Source organism: Astyanax mexicanus, chromosome 18 (assembly GCF_023375975.1).
Source record: "Astyanax mexicanus isolate ESR-SI-001 chromosome 18, AstMex3_surface, whole genome shotgun sequence".
NCBI classification, from domain to species: Eukaryota; Metazoa; Chordata; class Actinopteri; order Characiformes; family Acestrorhamphidae; genus Astyanax; species Astyanax mexicanus.
The window spans coordinates 4,767,452-4,789,900 of record NC_064425.1 but is presented as its reverse complement, the minus strand read 5'-3'; the positions used below and the strand labels follow the sequence as shown (position 1 = coordinate 4,789,900).

Below are 22,449 nucleotides of genomic sequence, written 5' to 3'. Positions count from 1 at the left end.
GCAGCTCATATGTGGAGCATCTTTTGCTGGAGTGGAGAGTAAACAGCTGCTCTGAAGTTCATGCTCAGGTCCAGGAGGTGAAAAAAGGTCAGGTGGTTTGCTTTTGCTGTTTTTTTTTTTTTTTTTTTTTGCAGCTATAGCTGTACAGCTGCACCAAGAGATGCAGTGTGGGTACGAGAGAGAAGCACGTAGCACTAATGCTAATGCGTAAAAGCAAAAAGACGCATGAATTCTGATTTGACCGTCCACATTCATTATGCATGTCCATGGATATCAGATTTAGGGCCACATATAAAAGTGACTCGAATCTGATGATTTAAAAAAAAAACAGCCATGAAAAAATCTGATCTGAGCAACATTGAACAAAAAAAATCAGATTAGGTTCATTTCAGCCTGGTAATGTGAACATAGCCTAAAAAAGTCACTTTCCTAACTGTGTTTAATTGAAAAGTTGTACATAAGGTTGAAGGGGTCTGCTTACTATTCACATAAAAATGATTAAGAGTAAATTTTCTAAACCCTTTAGTTTGGTTATTGTGCTTTTGTTTACTTGATGATTTTCAGTCTTCAACTGCATCTAGCCTAAAAAATCTAAAGCCCTATTTGGACGGGATTAGTTTCTCAGGGGGACGTCTGTGTAAAATATTTCATACTTCTACTCAGTGATAAAGCTCTTGCATCCGGAATGCTAATAAAAAAACAGGAGGATCAATGAGTTTTCAGGCTTTCTCGGTCACATGACATTGCGTTCAGTAGCTCCTCCATTTCCACTTGCCGTTGTGTTTATGAGGATCTCCGTGGAAACGTGCACCTAAAATGTAATTACGGTGCACGGCAGTGGAAATTAATAGCTATTTTACTAAACGTGAGGAGACTAATCTTGGAGATGAGGATCCGGACGGGAATAAAATTACCGGAGGACCACAGAGTAGATAAGTAGAGAAAACCAGTAGATAATTCAGCCTGTAATTTCAGAGGACATCTGAGAAAAACACATACATGGTCGTTCTGGACGGGAATAAAATCACAGAGGACCACCATAAAAGAGAAAATTACTCCAGGACCCCTTGAGAAGGTAATCCCATCCAGATAGGGCTTAATATTGTACATTTTTTAATTCTTTACCTTTATTTTATCTCAATTGTTGTAGTGGAATCAGTTGCCTTCTGAAAATATTCCTTAGATGGTGTTTATTTTCCAGACATGATTATTTTTAACTGATTATACAGGTAAACAAGTGTCAGATAAATGAGATGTAAGCGGTAACAGTGCTGATGCCGGAGCAGTTGACAGCCTCTATCAGGCTTAGAGCTAATCGCCTCTCCAGAGACGATACCAACAAACGCTTTAAGACCAAAACAGAAGATTAGCTGTACTGTACTGCAGCACAGCGGCGGATCTGCTCAGGCATGAGACGTGTGACATAACTACGAACATTCAGAGGAATTACAATTACAGGGAAGGAGCTGAATGTGCTGCTTTTAAAGGTCTTAAAGCTTTTGTTCTGTATTAGATTATAACTGTAATTGGCGGCATTGACGAACCCTGTTCAATCGTTTCCTCGGATAGCTCACCTTTTGGCGTGGCCGGTGTCGGTGTTCCAGAAATAATTAGCTTTAACTTTGATCCACAGTTTTCTTCACCCACTGAAGTCCAGCTTGTTTTGTAGTGCTCAGCAAATAGGAGACATTAAAGACCTTAAATCCTCATTTGATGAAGAGGCGGTAATGAAAGGACGAGGGCTGTAGAAGAAAGGAGCTGAAACGTTTGTTTGAACATTTAATATATCTTTTTTTTATTAAGACAAGTACTGCTCCATTTCTTTAAAAATGTACTTTCATGATCAAATACAAATCGTAGATGGAAACATGTAGATAGCTCTCATTACACAGAAATACAAACTACAGAGATGAGACAAAATATCGGACAGAAAATCTATCTGAACAGTGAACAGCAACTCACTCTGGGCGATGCGGGAGGTGGTCTAAAAAATAACGCTATGGTGAATCGTGAAGAAGGTGGAACTCCAAAAATCACTTTTAAGATAACTTTTTCACAAGCCTTTAGTTAGCATTTGCTGTGACCTATCTCTATACAAAGTGTATCAACATTTAAAACAGTGCACTGCATTTGAAGTACTGATTGAACGCTCTGAATGGAAAATGTGTGATGGGGAGGAAAACCAGTTCAGTCTGTTTAAATCTGTATTCTTTCTCTGATGCTGTGGAGCCTATTTTTTTTTTTATTCTACCTGAGATGCAATAAAATGGATGAGCGGACACAGACCTGTAGACCTGAGACAAAAAAAAAAAAAATCAAAAGGACATGGGAAATGTTACCTGTTGTTGTTTATTGTAAAGTTTTTGTGGTAAAACAGAAAAAATATATATTATTTTAAAACATCTTTGAAAAAAAGATTTATTTTGGATCTTAATCCTTTTTAATTTGTTTTAACATTTAAATTTAACCTACCAGCACACTAGAGCCAAAGTACTTATGCCAAAGTATGGGCACTTTTGGCCAGTGCTTTTTTTTGTTGTGTTTTTGGTATGTCGAAATAAGGGGCGTTCCATCTTGAATGTTTGCAAATTAAACTTATTTTTCAAAAAGAGGCGGAGTCTGACTTCACATGTATCAGAGGAGGCGTGTGCTAGTCTTCTCCTTCTTGGTGTTGGGGCATCACTAGTAATAGGGGGAGTCCTAATAAGTGGGTTAGGTAATTGGTCATGTAAATTAGGGGAGAAAATGGGGACTAAATAGAAATAAAATGATAAAAATAAAGAGTGTTTCTAGGTCTTGATTCTGCAAAGTGCCCAGACTTAAGCCACACTGATAATTTGGTTTGATTTGCTACTGGGACTGTGTTAACTGCTATTAAAACATAAAAACAAGGGTGATCTAACATGCATAAGGCTGCAGGTTAAAGCTTATAATAAATATGCTGTTTCGAAAAACAAGATGAGGAAGGTTTTGGATTTGTATTGTATTAAATTTTGAATTCCGGATGTCAGTATAGAAAAATCTTCTGTTTATGTGTGAAAAAAAGACTGTCGTTACATCATAAAACTCTTAATTAACCTTAAAATCTTGGTATCAAAATTTCAAGAGATATTTGTGAAGCATCCAATAATATATATATTTTTTCTATTTTATCTCTACAGTGTCTGCAGTGGCTGCGTTCCAAAGTCTAAGCTGCATCCATAGAAAGCTGTTCCAGACTGAAGGATCCTTCCTGTACAGCCAAGAAAGGTAGGACAACGTTCAGAGTGATTTTAAAGGACTCAACTAATGTATCCTTTAGGGGTGTAACAGTACAGAAAATTGTTTGGTACATTTTCGGTACGATTGATGAAAAAAAAAATTAAGAGGATGGGTATTCTGTTTAGCCTCACCTTTATTAACTTCATATTAACAATTAAACTTCTTTATAACCATGTTTTTGTTTTACACATCTCTATATGTTTATACATATACGTTTACAGTAGCCTCCAAACTGAAAAAAAAAACAAAAAAAACAATGTGCTTTAAAAAAACTTCAGTAATGGATTGGGATCTGTCTGATTTCACATCTAGAGGCTGATTATATACTTTTTTGTGTGTGTTTATACTTCTGTATGCGTGTATCAGTGGCTCTGCATCACTCTGTGAAGGCAGGAATGTGTGGGCGGGAACGTGAGGCCCAGAGGACCAATCACATCACATAGCTCCTGTGTGTCTTTTTTTTACTCACCATACTCAGCCCATGTGCTCAGAGCTAAACTTCTCAGGGCAGGCTACGGGCTAAGTCAGTAGCAAATTGCTAATAGCAACATTGCTACAGCTACACTTTCCGGGTGCAACACTTCTGTGAACATTAGTTCTGCATTATGTTCTCTGGTTCCACAAGTCTCCCATAGACTTCCTGTGTACCGTGTATCCTGTATGCATTTGTACGAAATAAACCGTGACCTATGGCAGTTCGTAAAGAATACACGTACCGTTACACCCCTAGTATCCTTGCATTATGATTATGGTTTTTAAATGTTTTTTTAAATATTGAATACATGCTTGTCACAATAATTGCAATATTGAATTGTACAGTAAATGAACATGACCTCAATAATTTTTTAAAAATCGTGATATTGTCTGTTGTGTTAATTTGTATATTTGTTCACATATGCTTCAATCACTGTGACTCCATACACACAGCGTGGACTAAAGTAGGTGAAGAAATAAGCATATAATTCACAAACTAATTATAATAAATGATACATTTAAATGTTGTCTATAAAAGTGTATAATTGCTTATTTATGCTATTGTTATCATTATGTTAATGGAATTTAATAGTCCAAATTACTAAAATATCTTGTATCGCAATAATTTCTGGGACAATATATCGTCCACAATAAAAACGTATCGTGACAGGCCTAATTGAATAATTTTGATAATTTTTTGTAAAGAAATTTAAAGCACACACTTTTTTTTTTTTAACATGACATAACCACGGTTTCTCATTAGACTGTTCCTATTTTGTGACCTACAGACTGCTGAGATGGATTACTTCAATGTGCTGTCCTCCTGCGCTACCTTACCTACAGCCTACACTTTGGAACTCAGGTACTGTCTCAATATTTTAAGTTTTCTTTAATGTTCAGTTTGGACCATCCTTGTCTTTAGTTGATGACAATATAGAAGAAGAGTGGAAGTTTTTATAAAAACTCTAAATGCACTAACGCTGCATTTACACTGCTCCTTCACATCAACACAGTGATTTAGCCCATTCATTTTCAATGGGAAGCATCGGCTCAGTCAGACGCATTATGGGTCCGGTGTGTCGAGTCCAGTGGATGTGATGCAATGAAAAGTTGAGCAAAGGTGAGCTCTATGCAAATGAAACTGTCCAACACAATGTGTCTATCCAATCAGAGAGCAGGTGTTCGCTTGAATCGTGTCCTGAAAATATTTTAATTCTGATTTTAATCATTCCGGAGAAGCATATATGAAAAGACTTCCCTTTCCTTTATGATCAATCCCTGCTGATTTATAGGGACTCTAATCAGCATAATACAGCGTGGAGAAAGACTGCTGAGATTGTTGGGGTCTCTGTTAAATTTTGAAAATATGAATATATAATTGAATTGAAAAAGTTTGCTTTTGCTAGCCTATATGCTCCTATATGCTCACTAGACAATGTTATGAAGCTTAATTAATCACATATATTAATATACAGCTCTGTAAAATTTGAGAGCACTTCAGTTTCTGAATCAATTTGTCTGATTTTGCTATTTATAGGTATATGTTTGAGTAAAATTTGAGTAATGTAGAGCATTTATTTGCAGAAAATGAGAAATGGCTGAAATAATAAAAAAAGATGCAGAGCTTTCAGACCTCAAATAATGCAAGAAAATAACATGTTTTTTAATCACAGTTTTCATGCATCTTGGCATCATGTTCTCCTCCACCAGTCTTACACACTGCTTTTGGATAACTTTATGCTGCTTTACTCCTGGTGTAAAAATTCAAGCAGTTCAGTTTGGTTTGATGGCTTGTGATCATCCATCTTCCTCTTGATTATATTCCAGAGGTTTTTAATTTGGTAAAATCATTTTAAGTGGTCTCATTTATTTCTTTCAGAGCTGTATATACGTTTAAATATAAAACACCTTTGTAACACCCACATGTGACCAGTTGTTGGGGGCAGTGTGTTCATATGCATTGATGTGATGGAGCAGTGTAAATGCAGTCTAAGTGTTTTTAGGTAGTGGGTCAAAAAAAAAAAAAAACTGAACAAAGTTTAGACAGCAGGCGTGAGTGATACAGAGTTTTATAATAACCAGTTGAGTATTTCCCATGTCTATTTTTTTTTAACAAATCACTCATAATGGCAAGATGTTAGAAATGTTTCTTTCTTATTACTTCTTTTTCCATTCAGCTCTTATTTCCTTCAGTGATGCAGGCAAGTTTGAGATTCAAGGCATTGTGTGTTACAAAAAAAAAAAAAAAAAACAACACAGATGCCCAATAAAACCAGAAAACACTGTACAACAAACGATAACAATAAAAAACAAACGAAAAAAGAAAAGCAAGATAAATGAACAGAAAAGAGCGACACTGGCTAACTATGAGACTAGCATAAATATATTATAATATATTAGCATTTTTTTTAATCTCCTCAGATTGTAATAATATTTCCCAGGTTCAAAATCCTGTTAAATAGTCTTGGCCTGATTATGTGATTTAAAGTAAAAGTAAAATTATAATAGCAATAATAATAATTATAACAAAGTAGTAGCATTCTATAATTCACGAGTCATGGAAACTCTATGACCAAGAAAACAAACAAAAAAAACAACAAAAAACAATGTGCAGCCATGAGAATTTCAAAGTCAGCAATATATTCATACTTCTCAAATACTGTCACTTTATGTATTCTACACTATGCATCATGTGGTTCATCCTATTTCAGCCCCCTAGGACACTAAATGACATGAAGGGGAGAACAAAGAACAAAGAATAGGAAAATGAAAGATATATGTAAGGCCCCCACAGTATTACATGAACACATTCTATTAACACAGCGGGCGTCTGTGTGAGATGTAAGCTGAAGAGAGTTTGACAATGCAGGAGTACGTTTTTTAAATAAACTGCGCTGGTAGGAGGGCACACAGCGGCACATGGCTCAGAAAGTACAGGCTGAATCTGCTTGAATTGCCTTTGAAAAGTCTGGTATGTTGCAGAATGCCTTATTGCAGCGAGTACTAGGGCTGCACGATATTGGGAAAAGTTTGCATTGCAATAGTTCTTTTTTTCCTGACGATATATAGATATATATATATATCGCGATATTAAACAATGTAGGGTCCATGACGTCACTAGCCCCCCAACCAGAGGAAAACAGCAAAACAACAGTAATCGGCCCTTTAATCAGGCATTTAAATGGCTTGAATTCAGCTGTAACTGGAAATATCTGCACTGCAAAACTGTGCTGAACTGAGGTGCACAGCTTTCGACACATTCTCACGTTGACAAGCACGTGCCCAGCCATGTGGTTACATTCTGTTTACTCCTGCCATAATCCACCCCCACTCCCCTTTGCGCTTCTCAGGCAGCAGCAGCCTGTCACTCACACAGACACAGAGACAGCACTGTGTATTTTCAGTACTTCTTGTGTCAAGACTCGAAAACATTGCAACATGACATGTTTGAGTTATTTGCCTTAAAGGAGAACTCTGCTGTAGTAAAACATGATAAAAAGTTCTTACCTTTGATGAATAGCACACCTCCACTCTCCTGCAGCGTTCCAAGATCCAGAAATTTTAACAGTTTGTCTAAACATCCTTCAGACTGGGTGATACGGGGCATAATTTACCCAGATTAATCGCTTTTTCCACTGTTTTCCAGCTCAAAGTATGTATGTATGTGTCTGTTATTATCAGTACAGTGATGGCGGCACTCGGAGCTGAAGCTAGTGTTATAGGATTAAAAACAGTGTTTTTTGATAAGCTTCTTCTGTACTTTTTAAGTTATTAATGCCTCGTTTTAAATGTCAGGGCTCTCCGGATTCTAGCAAGGAGGTGTGGAGCTTCTTTGAGTTGGATAACGGTGTAAAAAGTGATTTATCGGGGTAAATTATGCCCCGTGTCACCCAGTCTGAAGGGTGTTTGGACAAACTGTTACAATTTCTGGATCTCTGAACGCTGTGGGAGAGCGGAGGTGTGCTATTCATCAAAGGTAAGAACTTTTTATCATGTTTTACTACAACAAAAGTCCATTTTACACCAGAGTTCATGCTCACATCGCGATGACAATGCTTAACCGATATATATTGTGCAGCCCTAGCGAGTTTACATAAACGCAAACCTTTAGTGCTTAATCTTACAGCCAGTGGCAGCTCGCCAACCTTGAGGACTACACCTGATGCCATCTTCTGAAACCAGAAACGGAGCAGGAGCTACTTTATAGTCTGGAGCATGTCTGGTTTATGATATGAGGACGGTGGTGGGGGCTTGCTGGCATTAAAGAGTTCCTCTATCCATTTGAACCGGGGCCAATTTAATGTATTTGCTTTGGCATTCATTTTTAATGCACGGATGCAATTACCATTAAACTGCTAGGTGGGCATTTACGGCATGGCGCTAATGAATGAATACTAACACAAGCAGATTATTTGCACACACGGAACGGCTATTAAATAATGCAACAACACAAGAGGACCGGAATGAGTTTCAGCTCAGGTTTGTCACAACAGTGTCATCCACTGTCATCCACTCAGAAACAAGTCATTAAAGAGACCTAAATAGTACTTCCAGGACTGAATCTCATGTCTGAACTAGTGTGTGTTTGTGTGTGTATATGTGTATATGTATATATGTATGTGTATATGGTGTGTATTCCACTCAGCTGGCAGGAGAGAGCATGTGAAAGCTGAAGAGTGTGTGCGGGCGTCGAAAAAGCACAGCATGACGGGGCCTGCTGTATGAAGAGAGCCAGCAGTACGCAACTCGTGGGTGCGGGAATGAGAAAGTAGGTGTTTTCCATCTAAATAAATAGAACAAGGCACAAAATTTCTCTTCTTTTTTTTTTTTTTCCTCGCGAAAATGTCGAAAAAACTGAACAAAACTGGCACCAGCAGGAGGTGTTGGGAGGTGTTGGATGGCGAAGCTTCTCTAAAAGTGAGCTCTCCTTCACGCTCCTCCATCCCACACCTCTTCAGTCTCGATGGCAGCGCTCCTCTCCTCTCATTTCTTCTCCTTTCTCCTCCTCTTCTGCTGCGCAGGGTCGACCCTCCAATCCCAAAAAAAGAAACAAAAATACAGCTTGGACTAACCCGAGCCCTCCCTCCCTAATCCAGCAGGACCCCCGCAGGCTCCTGGTCCGGCAGGGAGGGGTGGGGTGGCTAGCAGCTCTAGTCAGAGTTAGATATAGTACTCCTTCTTGTCGTCCGTGTTGTTGTGTCCTCCTTCAGCATTGATGATGGCTGTGTCGGCGTCCGCAGCGTCCTCCGCTCCTTTAGCTTCGTGAGTGAAGTAGGTGCCTGAAGTAGAGAGAGAGAGAGACAGAGAGAGAGAGGGGACACAAAGGTCAAGAGGTGAATGAACTCTTTTTATATATTTTTTTTTTGGGACAAAACTGAAGATATGACACTTTGGCCCAATCCCATTTCACCCCTTGGCTCTACCACTTACCCCTACCCCTCTGTTTAACGGGTAGGGGTGTCCTGATTCTTGTTAGGCTGGAGGGTTAGGTTAGAGGAAGGGATAGGGCTTGTTAGCCCTTCATACAAAGATTTTTCAGATGCACACTTCAAACCGAGGTCTATGAGAATCACTGGTACGATGGAGGAACAAGCGACCAAAGAAACCCACAAATGTAACCTTAAGTATTTTCCTTTTTAAATATGACAATTAGCACTTTAATAACCATACTTTAATGTGTAGTTTCAATGTTTTATGGCAGAATTCTTTATAACAAGCATTAAAAAATCGCTAGTAGTTTGTCTCAGTAGCTAGCCAGCTAGCTAACTTTCCCGTTCAACCTTAAATGGATCAACAGACAGCAGGGGCTGCAGCATTTAAGGTGGAACTGTAAAAATAAATAAATTAAAAGCTAATCAGAGCACCCCATTCCCACAGAGGAATTAAGGAATTGAGAGTAATAATTAATTTCTGCATCATCTCCCACCTTTCTGAAGACATACAAGAAAATATGCCCTAAAGTTAACTAGTTTAGTAGCAGCAAGGCTACTTAACTTTAGCGGGGTCAACTACGTACCAACACTAGTACCCTGTTAATAAAGCAGTGTTATTTATTTATTTTTATTTATTTGACAAACATCATTGTGATTTACCAGTGGTTTCTCTGTCACTGAAGACCCACATTCTTACACATTTTAGTGGTTTCTTGTAGCACATTACCTGCTCCAGGACCAGTGTTGGGAACCAATGTGAAATACTATTTTTGGTAAGTTTTGTAGGCTATTTTCAATAATTCACCTTTCCTTTCCATGATGGAAATTCCTGCAAAACTCTTTGCTTCTGTTTACAGAAAACCAGTCAATGACTCTTGATGACGTACCGGGTGCTTGAAGGGTTACTCTTGAAAAGAAGGGGTGGGGTGAAATGGGATTGGGCCTTAGATATAATGTAAAGAGGTCAGTGTACAGCTTTATAACAGTGTACATTTGCTGTGCCCTCATGTTATTAATGTCTAATCTACTGGCAACAAAGTGAACACACCCCTAAGCAAAAATTGGCAAATTGTGCCCAAAGTATCAACTATTTAGTGTTGTCCCATGAAAAGATAAAATTGCCCATGTAAAGAAATCACTTTTTGCACCGATAACAAGCTTAAAGTTATTGAGCTTCAATTTTTTTATTGGTAGAGTTTCTGCAGCAATGGCGGCAGCACTTGTATGTCTTTTGTGAAGCCCACCTCAAGATAGCAGCACACAGAGAACTACCACAAAGTTCTCTGTGTATAAAAAGTGTTTTTAATAAACTACCTGTGCACTTTTAAAATGAGTCACTAAGAGCTTTAAATGTCAGGACTTTTAGAATTCTACCAAATCAGTTTAGAGCTACTTTGAGCTTGTTAATGGTGTAAAAATGTGATTTTTGAATGGGCAACGCAGTGCCCCTATTGCTAGCATTGTAAGCCTGTTGTGAGGATTTAAAAATGTTGATACTAATATGATACCCAAAATCTATGTTTTTCAATACTTTTTTCATAATTACAAATAAAAAAATATATATTCTCACACAGTTTAAATGCTGGTCTGTATTATTGTGAGGGGTCAGTAATAATAGTGTAGTGTGGTTTAGGTCTGGCAGACTAGATCCTTTTTACTGTATTGTCATATCTCAGAGCAGAGAGAGAGACAGACAGACAGACAGAGCAAGAGCGAGTGAAAGATACAGCAAAAGCGAAGGAGACAGAGCACAAGTGCACAAGAGAGTGACGGGGAGAGTGAGAGAGAGACAGCACGAAAGACAGGGCAAAAGAGAGTGTGATGGAGTGAGAGAATGAGTAAGTGAGAGAGACAGCACAGGCGAAAGAGAGAGCGAGTGTGAGACAGAGCGCGAGCCCCCAAGAGAGAGTGAGAGAGAGAGAGACAGCACCTGAGACAAGGCAAAGGAGAGAGTGATGGAGAGAGAGAGAGTGAGACAGACCGAGCAAGAGACAGAGCGTGAGCACATAAGAGTAAGTGAGAGAGAGACAGTGAGTGAGACAGACCCAGCAAAAGTGAGTGTGAGACAGAGCGCTAGCACACAAGAGTAAGTGTGAGAGAGTGACAGGTGTGAGTGAGAGACATGACAAGGAACAGAGACAGGGCGAATGAGTGAGAGGGAAAGAGACAGACAAAGAGAGAGAGAGACAGAGGGCAACAGAAGGCACTTGAGACTTCAGCACACCATCTTAGAGTCATGTGTAGAAGTCAACAATCTCTCACCAGGAGGAACACTACTCAAAATACCCTCTTACCCCCAATTTTGTGCTCTCATATGGCACGACTGTGTGTCTAATCAAACCACTTCTGATCTATGCTGGAGAGGACTAAGGCAGCGTTAGATAATAATGACAAAATGTTGGCACAATTTGGACATGTTCACTGTGGGGTGTACTCATTTTTGTTGCCAGCGGACTATTAGTTATTTTCAGAAGACAGTAAATCTGTACTGCTATACAAGCTGTACACTAACTAGTCTAAGTTATATCTGAGTTTCATATCTACAGTGTTGTCCTGCAAAAATATATAAAATAATATATATTTGCAGAAGTGTGAGGGGTGTACTCACTTTTGAGAGATACTCTTTATGCCTGAGACATAACTGCATTATACTTTTTGTTAGTGATATAAGTTGCTATTTTATTTACTGTGCACTTTACTGATCAAACACTTATTAAATAATAAAGAAATAAATGTAAATATGAAGATTCATACTGGTATTTGTTCTCATTTTTTAACACAAGGCTTTGTGTTAGTTTACTGTGCCTCAGAGCTTAAGTCTCTACATCAAAATAATTTTTCTAATGACTTTAAAGCATTTCCAGAGGTGTCTTATTATTTTGTGATGTTTTTACAGGGTTCCTGCATGTCCTTAAAAAGTCTTAATGTCTTCAATTAAAATCTGTGTAATTATGGTCTTAAATTGTCTTACATTTACTGTCAATTTGCTTTAGGTATTAAATTTCAGATTGTGCGATTAATGTCGGAGTAAAGGGCACATGCTAACTTTAGCGGCGAGTTAGCTAACGTTACAAGAAAGAGAACTAAGGTTAACGAAGAGCGAGCTAACATACTAACGTAAGCAGTAAGTTATCTAGCTACATTACCGGGGAGAGAACTAAGGTTAGCGGTGAGCTAGTTAACACAAAATTAGTGGCAAGTTGGCTACATTCCTGGGGAGAGAACTAAGGATAGTGAAGAGCTAGCTAACATTAGCGGTGAGCTAGCTAACATAACATTAGCGGCAAGTTCGCTGTGTTACCAGGGAGAGAACTAAGATTAGCAGAGAGCTAGCTAACATATCATTAGCAGCAAGTTAGCTATGTTACCAGGGAGAGAGCTAGCTAACATAGTAATGTTAGTGGCAAGTTAGCTAGATTAGATTTTGATTTCCAATTTAACAAATAATTTTTTACCAAAGAAAATATGACTACTTTTTTGGGTTATAAATTACATTTATTGCAGTCTAAAAAAGGCCTTAAAAAGCAATAAATATGACATTTAAAATGGCGCAAGAACCCTGTTTTAACAGTTTAAACATGACTAACAAGCACCACTGTAAAAAACAGCAGCATCTATGAGAGGGAAGGTGATTTACCTTTGTGTCTGGCGAAGTAGCGTCCCAAAATGATGAGCAGACAGAGCATGGCGAACACAACCACTGCAACAACTCCGCCGATGACTGCGTGATCGATTTTCTGCGGCCCTCCGTCCGCTCTTGAATCTGCAAAAAAAAAAAAAAAAAAAAAAAAAACTAAGAGGCGGAAAAACAAACCAAAACAAATGATGGCGGCTCGCGCTGTTATCTGAGGTGTCCGCTGCCGCTTCAGTGACCCCACCGAGGTATTATTTTAAATAAAGTCACTTTTCCTGAATGTGTTGCTCCTGTAGAACAGGACAGCCTTGAACATTTGTTTTTACAACAACAGCTCAATCTCTGAGACTAAAGATAAAAATGAGGCTTTACTTCAAATAAATCACAGAAATCAGCCCTAATGTTTCTTATCCCTTCATTTTTGTCCTTTAGTTTGCTAAGTGCTTATAAGTGCTTCCTTCCTAGAGTTATATTAACAACAGGTACAGATAACCAGTTACTGTATTTTTGGACTATAAGGTGCACTTAAAATCCTTTAATTTACCCAAAATCATCAGTGCACATTATAATCCGGTGCTCCTTATGTATGAAATCCACCAGTCTGGTATTAAAGAGCATTAGCCCTTAACCGCACTATGCACTAGCTCTTTGACCATCCTAAAGTGAGTATTATTGGCCTGTAGCCTACTTCTAACCCCTGCTAGCACTGCTGAAGCAGCATTAGCATTACCTGCTAACCACGCTACGCACTAGCTCTTTCGTCGTTCAGAGGTGAGTATTAACGGCCTGTAGCTTGCACATTTACAGTGTTAAAACAAGCTACATGGCACAAACCGCTAGCTTATACTGCCCTGGCTTACCAGAACTCACAAGGTTCCGCAGTGAAGCTCTGTCAGGCAGCATTAGCCGCTAACTGTGGCTAGCTTTAGTGGAAATCTGCAAATCTAAGCTTACTGTAAATAAACGGAAGCACTTAACACACCCAAATATATATATATTTTTTAAAGAATTACAGTTTTGTTTACTTAGCTTAGCTTTACAGACCTGCTGAAATTAGAAGGGAAACAAGGCTACACCCCTGGTGTTGCATGATGCGCCTTATAATCTAGTGTGCCTTATAGTGTGAAAAAATATGGCACACCTAAAGCAGCCAGTGATGGATGCAGTGCCTCCACTGATAGTAACAGCTTGTGTGTGAGAAGATATCGGTAAAGTATATGGAGTAAAGATGCCTCAGTTATTAAACATACAAAGTATGTCAATGAACAGGTGCAACCCACTTTTAGACAGAAAAGGGAGCAATGAGGAATAATCGTAAAATAAAGAATATTTCCTCTCAGAAAGCATGAAAATGCATGCTTTTAGGATCTGCAATCTTCTAGCACCCCAGCCAACATTTTCAAGTGGGTCTCACATGGGTGGAAGGAGGGCTGGGGGGGGGCAGGTATGACCTGATACCTGGGCACACATTTAACATATCCTTTAACATATAAGACACAAAAGTTTGGGCACCCCTGTCAAAAGTTCTGTAAAGTATAACCTGATTATCAAAAAACAAAATTATAGGTAGCACAATCATTTTTATATTTTAAACAAGATAACGAATACAAATAAACAAATGCCGGAACCAAGTGTTTGAGCAAATGTTTGCCAGTGTACATAAAATAAAAAGCAGCAAAATCCAGGTTCACACTACACAATTTTAGCCCAGTTTTATTGGTTGCCAAAGTTTTTTCATCGATTGCCGATAAAAACTCTACCCAAAGTCAAATTGGGGGTCTCTCCATGTTCGTTTAGTCACATAATGTGAAATACCAAAACATGCTTGCCGATTCGCAGACACCTGGCAAATATTTGCTATGCTAGATATCTGACCCAGTCAGCGACTGGGAGTCAGAAGCAGCAGCTTCCCACAGGCAATAGGATCACAGAGAAAGAGAGAGAGAACCACGGGTCCAAAACTCACCCCTGCATTATCAGAACCATTTATAGAGAGTCTGACCACTTTCAGTGGCCATAAAATGGACCATCCAAGTAAAGCGTTTCCTTTTTGAGGACTTTGGGATATGGATTTAGGACATTTTAAGACAAATCCTTTTAAATTAAGACAAATTAAGACTTGCTTCTTAAGCATCTGCACATACATTGTATAGGCTACACATGGGTTGAGCAAATGCACATAAAAAAAAAAAAAAAAATCAGCAACCAGTTTCTAAGCAACTAAATATAATGAACAGGAGTATATTTGACAGATTGGCCTCTAAATCCATGGAAACAGCGTTTCTAATTGATGGGAGCCATTCAACAACTTAGCGGTTGGTCAATGGAACAAGTCCCATGGCCAGTTCTTGGAATGCTTGCTACCTTTAAGTTTAAGATAGATAGAGATAGATAGATACTTTATTGATCCCCGGGGGGAAATTCTTGAACACCAAAAATATCCTTAGGATATAAATAAGATGCACACTGGACGTGTGTAGTAGCACAGAGACGATAAATAAACGTAAAAAAACTCAGAAAAACACACAAAGAGACGGAGCTACTGGAACAGGCAGCCACTCGCGTCGGCGCCGGAAGTAGAAAGTGAGCCGACTCTGAGAAAGCTGCTGGAGACTGACTGCCAGGCTGATAGCACAACACATCATTATCTCTACAGTCACTTCCTCACCGGAAATGATGAATACACCTCGCAACCTCCACCTCAGAGTTTTTCCAGGTGTCAAAACTGTCCAGCATGTCTGAGCCCAAACACTGTATTTTATTATTATTATTTTATTATTTAATTTTTTTTGCATCAGTTAAACGTCCCTGCTTAACTCCAGCAAAACTGAAAATAAGAAACACTTTCTTTTATGTGCTTATTTGAATACAAAAAAGATTTTCTGGCTAGATTGGCTCTTGTCTGCGGCAAGCAGATAGAGGAAGCCCCCCACGGGGGTCTGCTGGGTTTATTCCAGACGCCTCTTTTTCTGCTTTTGGGTATCAGACAGGGATGCCCCTGCATTGCGTCACGTCCCACCAGGGGCCCTGAGAGCTTCACATTGGGGGCCGCGTGCTTCTGGAAAGCTTCTCCGCGGCGGCGCTAATTAGCATGAGACCGGGAACGGGAGAGAAAAGCACTGTCACGATCCATTCACTCCCTCCGCACGGCGCTCCAGCCCTCAACTCGTCTCTCCTCCCCTGCTGCCTTCCGCTTGACACCCCCAGATAAATTAGCTGTCTAAGGGCACAGACATCTCAGCCAAGTGAAGGGGAAATTCGGCCTAGCGTTTTTTTTTTTTTCTCCGCCCTGGCTAGCTTGACTTGACTTGAAGAAAAAAAAAAGAAAAAGAAAGAAAGAAAACCAAAGGTGTGCTGAGATCAAACGGCACAGTGTAATTATGAATTAATGAAATGTCACTGAGAGAAAATAAAGTGCATACATAATACATCAAGTCGTGTCATATAGGTTTATAGGTTAACGTTCGGTGCGCTAATGTCAGTGGCCCCGCCCCTCTCTGATCTTCCGCTGGTTCTCTGCCAGGAGGAGAGTGAATAACTTTTTCTGCTGGCTGTTTGTGGGGAGATAATAATAAAACTCCCCGTGCGCCTCTTACTTTGACGTGTGATAATAGGCTCTTTGGATCTCTCGTTTTACTGGGCTTTTATTGCATCCCAACTAGGCCCCAGTTAAATGTTTACCAAGCGGCAAGCGGGAAAAAAAAAAAAATAATAAATAAATAAATAAATAAAAAGGTCTTCCCTGAGCTGCAGCTCAGCCGGCGCGCAGCGATCTGGAAATTTATAGGGAAATAAAGGCTAACGCATTGATTTGCGGTTTGGCCCAAGCTGGGGGGAGCCGTACGCGGCTGCTGTGGCGGGGGCCGTGGGCCGGGGACGCATGCTTTACGAGGCCCATTCTGCATCTGTGCTGGAGTGACTAATTAAACTGCGGGCCCTCAGTCATTACAGCAGCTGCAGACGAGAAATGCTGGAAACGCTCAGCGTCAGAGCGTGGCACACACGGCCAGACGCCGCCGTCTGCTCCCCCTACGACTAAAGAACCTGCTCTCGGGGCAAGGGCAACCTCTGATCGAGATTTAGGGAAACGAGAGCAGCAGCTCGGGTCTGTTTGCTTCTGAGTTTAATACAAAACAAGCAAACAAAGGGCACTGGCTGAAGTCCTGAAGTGTCTAAAGTGCATTTTTCAGTGGTAGGCCAGGCATGAATAACCAAATACCACCAAATTAGGGTGTTTTCACACCAGTACTTAGATTTGGTCCGGTTAAAATTGTCTCTGGTTCGTTTGTACCTTTAGTGAGGTGCGATTGAGCAGGTGTGAAAACAGTAATAGTATTTGCAATCAGATTCGAATGAAAAGAACCGGATCAAGACCAGCTAGAACTCTGGAACAGTTCTCGCTTGTTGTGACCCAGCTATTAAATATACTACTTATATTTGAGCTAAACTGCTGATAAGGGGCAGTTTAATCTGATAAATCAGCCCGATAATGCTATGAACAAACGCTGTCTCTGCTGCTCCATCCTGTTTACATGTGCGGACTGTGCTGTGTTCACTAACTGCAGCCAGCACATCCCATTAAAAACCCTGTGAACTGTGAAAAACACTTAGTAAATGGAGTCATGTGGCTGAGAGTAGTGAACGCAGCACACACCGCGTGTGTAAACAGCATGGAGCAGCAGAGACAGTGTTTGTTCATAGCTTTGGTAATCAGAGTTAGTATTAACCATAGAAACTTTCACAACTACAGGCTTGAAAACACCATTAATCATTGAATTCAGGTGCTTCATTTAGTTCTATTGCTGTAGGAGCATGAAATCAAGTTAGCACTGCTTTCTGTAATAACTACATAACACAGTACTGCACTTTTACTTTTAGTATTTCAGTACTACATTTTACAATAAACGTCTTACACAATACTAAGTACAATAAATGTTGAATAATTTAGTACTTAAGTATGGTGCTTAAAGAACACTTTTACTTCTACTAAAGTCACTTTTTGCTAGAGCACTTGTACTTTTAATTAAGGCTGGATCTCTAGTAACTTTTAAATCTCTGATTATGTCCTATTGATTCAGAATGAGAAAAATTTCATGCAGGTGTAACGTGTGGGTGCCCCAATACCTTTGCCCATATAGTGTAGAAAACCTTACCCATTAAACCAGTTTATGCCAAAGTCTAGAGTAAAAATTCTCATTCAAACGAGGTATCAACGCTAGCACTGCAGTGGTACTATTAATACAGATTTCAACCTATTAATCAGCTTAATAAAGCTGTAGACTAACTATATCTGTAGGGGTGCAGAACGTCTATATAATCTAAATAAACTTCTAGGAACTACTGTGCAAAATGTAGCAAACAAACTGGTTGTCAAAAACAAGTAACCGATCATGAAAAATTCACAAACAACTAAAAGTCTCAGTATGTTGCAGATCCGCCTCTGCCCTCGGCTGTTTCACACTGTTTTAACATTTTCATAATGTTTTCTTAACGCCATCTAAATGAACTGCTTCCCACACATTCTTCACTGCAACCCAGAGCTCTGTAGGAGAGGTTGTGGCCACTGTGTTCATCTGAACTTCTCAACTCCTCAACCCACTCCATTACTTGGACTGTCCTGCTGACATATCTGGTCATTTTGTGGTTCTGCACCAAAGCATGGAATAAATCCCATGAAGCATATCATCGCTGTCCAATAAAAAACAAGTATCTCCAAAACAGCAACTTTACAGGAGAGAAAAAAAGTTTTTAATATCTCAGACTGCTGCTGAGAAATAAAGGAACAGGACTATGAAATAAGCTCTACTGACAGGAAATAGACAAACGGCAGGTTTAAGTTCATTTTATTGCTCTAATTACACACCTGAAATGAGTTTTATACCTCTTCAAAAACTGTTTTACAACTAAAAATGCGAGCTATACAAGGATAGTTTCGCTTATTTAGCTGAGCTAACTAGTGCCAGATTCCCACTACATGATTTTCACAGAGAAAAAGCTCTGCTTTGAGGGAAATCGGGGATATCTCGATGCCAACTGATCTCCAACCAATCGCAGACGGCCAATAAGTATTCAGCATGTTTAATATCTGACTCAGTCGATGACTGGGAGCCGGAAGCAGCGGCTACCTTCAGCCAGTGTGATCACAGAAAGAGAGAACTACGGGCCCAAAAACACATCAGAGCTGTTTAGGGGTGGGCGATATGGCTCTAAAATAATGTCACGATATGTCAGGGTATTTTTGCGATAACGATATACTTGGCGATATAGGAAAACAGAAAAATAATTAATTAATTTCAGGAATATAGTATAATAGTATAATCATAATGTGGCAAAATAAATAATATAGCTTAAAATAATATAATGCAGCAAAAAATATTATAGAATATTTAGTGCATGCATATAAACTGCAAACTAAAACAATTATACAATAAATACACTTAAAGCTTCACAGTAAATAATAGACTACTTTTAAGATAGAGCATCTCTATTATCACTGTATGGATTTTTAATATCATGATATTTCTGTGTCACGATATATTGTATACGATATAATATTGCCCACCCCTAGAGCCGTTTATAAAAAGTCTGACCACTTTTTGTTCCCCTTTTATATCATGAAATGACTGTTAAACTCTAGAGGGAGCCAGCAAGCAAGTCCTCTATAAATGGAGTGAATGGAGCTAAAAGCTTTAAATAAGCTTTAAATAAAAATATATATATATATATTTTTAATTTTAGAAAGTAGAATAATATATAATAATAATTCACCATAAAAGCAAAGAAAGTGTGCCTGTATATATTAGTTACACTGTAAAGCACTAGCATTTTTATTATTATTATTATTATTTTTTTAATGCTAAATTACAGTATGTGTTTCTATACATATTATTACAGCTACGTTTTTTATGTGTACATATTGCAATTTTCTCTCTTGTGGTAAATTATTATTGAGTGATTATTATGCAACATAAATGGTTGTTACTGTAATTACTGTAATTTCCCTCTGGGATCAATAAAGTATTTCTAATCTAATCTAATCTAATTACTGCTACTGTGAGCTGATTGGTTGGCGAGCTGATCCTGGACATATGGGTAGAGCATGTTTAAAATGCTAAAACATTAAAAAAAAAAATATATATATATATATATGTCTGTGGTGCTGAAACAATTGATATAGTTCTGGGTTGAGGACATAAGTATATATTTCAGTATAAAACTGATCAGATATTTATAAACCCTGAATTTACTCAGTTGCTTCATATGAACCCGTTCATGTTGGACTCAATTTAAGTGCGTATTCTCCTCCATAGAGATTCTCCGGTTTGTATTTGCTAGTTCTCATGTGTTTAGTTCTGGTGTGTTCTCGTGATAAACGTGTTTCTGGAGGACTCACGATTACAGCAAAACCAGTCGTGTAGAGTGTTAACCTGAACTGCACAACGACCGACCACTCAAAAGGTGAAGTAGTGTGAACCTAGCATTAACCTTAGCTTTACCAAAAGAGTGGCTTCCTTTAATTTCCTGTAAAAGCTTCACCTCACATGTAACTTGAGTTGCGCATATATGATTATGAACATATATGATGTTCTATACTAGCACTACTGAGGTACATTTATGACTGAAATAGCACTGCTGCAGTAAATTGATGATTAAATTGATGATTAAAGCTGCACAGCTGAGGTAAATATATTGTGCTTTGTTGGTATAGAAAGTGTCTGCTTGGATATTAAAAAGGTTAAGTGTTCAATACATATTTTTAAACATTTTAGTTTTGTAATGGATTTAAAACATATATATATATTTATTATTCAGTGGTGAAAATAGTGGCAAAATAAATACAATATTCATGGCCACATTTTTCTTTTCATTTTGATGTATCTCTAACTTTTTCTCATCTCTAACTCATCCTAACATTCATGCAGGTATGTTATTTAGCTGGGGTTAAATACACATATCTCCCAGGGCCATCCCTACTACCCACTAATACCATTCATGCTGATGTACCCGCGGAGTCTCGCTCACCCAAGACCTCAGCCTCGTGCTTTCAACAAAAGACTACCAAGCAGCCAGAAGATAAGTGGATAAAAGAGGATAAAAAGGCAATAAACAGCCCAACAAACACTGCTTTTAAAAAACTCCTACAGCTAAAACTGCAGCATGTAAACAGGGATCAAGATAATAAAGAGCGATAATGTAAACAGTGGGCGAGACGGCAAAGAGAAGCGTTTTCAGAAAAGTTGAACTTGAACTCTTTGCTATTAAGACGAGAGCGAGGCTTTAGCGGGGGGAGCAGAAGACCTTTCCAAACACAGAGGGGACTTGGAGCATGTGGCGTCTTTCAAACACTCTCTTCTGAAAGAGCTCATGCCTGCTGTCTCTGAATTGGACTAAATGGTCCCTGAGAGCTCAATCACAATCCTAGGGTTAACTCACTGCATACAAAACTCCGCACAAATCTGCTTTCAGATCAGTCCACTATATGCGACAAGCAAATGGCTGGTGACATTTTCTGAATGTGTGGAATAAAATGATAAAAAATATGCCCAGGATCTGTTGATTTAGGTCAATCCTAGTTCCATGGTATAACAGCATAGACCAGGTAGCGCTGGGCGATTATGGCCTAAAAAAATTTAATAAAACCTTCGGTTTTCACAAAAAATCAGATTTTCGGTCACCTTCCTCACAACGAAACGGCGCCTCGTCTCTGATGAAATGGCCCAGACTTATTTTCACTCCTCCAGACGTACTATCTTTGGCAGTAGAGCTCTGGCGAGCGAGGAGCCGGCACGCTAGAGCGTTTCGGCGAATAATGCATTGGAAAGCATCACAGTATTCGCTCTGTATCCTGTTAGAGCTGCTCTATTTTGTCAGCAGTCAGTGTGGCAGCTCAGCACCTTTAGAGTGAAAACTCGATTCTGTTCCAGATGCTTTCCTTTATGGGCTGGCTGGGTAATGCTGGGTAATGCTGGCACACTTTAGCATCAGCATCCGCATCCGATTACATAACAGGACATTTCTTCTGCACGGATGACGGTGCGTTCGAGAAGCAGCGAGACATTTGCCACCTGATTAATTCCGTAATCATCGCTAGATTTGACCAGAGCTTATGCATTCTCATTTAGATGTAATTCAGTAATGCGCACCGTATGAAAACAAGGACAACAAAAAGCTGCGCCGCATCCTGAAAAGCTCGTTCTGAAAGCGTGACTTTTTGTACAGGGGGTCGATTAACATAATTTAGGGTGGTACCATCAGCGCAGAGAATGTAGGAGGTGCACACTACCAGCTGTGACCTACATCGAGGCTTACACCACTCACTACAAGCTTCCCTGAGATTACTGCAATCTACAGCCTGTTTGAGCTGTAACCTCTATTCATTCCGTCTGAAGAGATGATGCACTTCCTGAACATAATTCAGAATTTGCACGTACAACTTTCAGCAAGCTGCTGTGCCCAATGCCAAGGCCACTTTCATGCCAGCCTGTGTCACTGCTGAGCTGAAAACGGTTCACAGCTGAAAGGATATCTGATGTGGAGTGGCCTTATAGTGGTGTTTTTTTCCACTGATGGACAGAGTAGAGGGTGCACACAATGCAGCAACAGATGGTTGCACCTATATTTAAACCACAGCCAACTTACTGTAGAAAA

General features: G+C 39.2%; 1 protein-coding gene and 1 long non-coding RNA gene across 4 annotated transcripts in view; one reads left to right on the top strand and one right to left on the bottom strand.

Moving 5' to 3' along the window:
* The first annotated feature begins 3,162 nt into the window (after positions 1 to 3,162).
* On the top strand, positions 3,163 to 8,466 carry LOC125782552 (uncharacterized). The gene is made up of 3 exons (XR_007425259.1): positions 3,163 to 3,249; positions 4,524 to 4,597; positions 8,381 to 8,466. It is a non-coding gene; the product is annotated as an uncharacterized LOC125782552 (long non-coding RNA).
* cadm1b (cell adhesion molecule 1b) overlaps positions 7,308 to 22,449 on the bottom strand; it is a 364,886-nt gene continuing 349,744 nt past the window's right edge. For 2 of the 3 annotated variants that reach the window (XM_022674840.2, XM_022674847.2), the window contains 2 exons: positions 12,805 to 12,930; positions 7,308 to 9,014 (listed from right to left, as the gene is read on the bottom strand). In XM_022674840.2, the coding sequence (XP_022530561.1) occupies positions 8,896 to 9,014; positions 12,805 to 12,930 (245 nt within the window). In that variant the 3' untranslated portion in view covers positions 7,308 to 8,895. The remainder of the gene's footprint in view (positions 9,015 to 12,804; positions 12,931 to 22,449) is intronic. The other variant, XM_022674842.2, reaches the window with a different exon arrangement.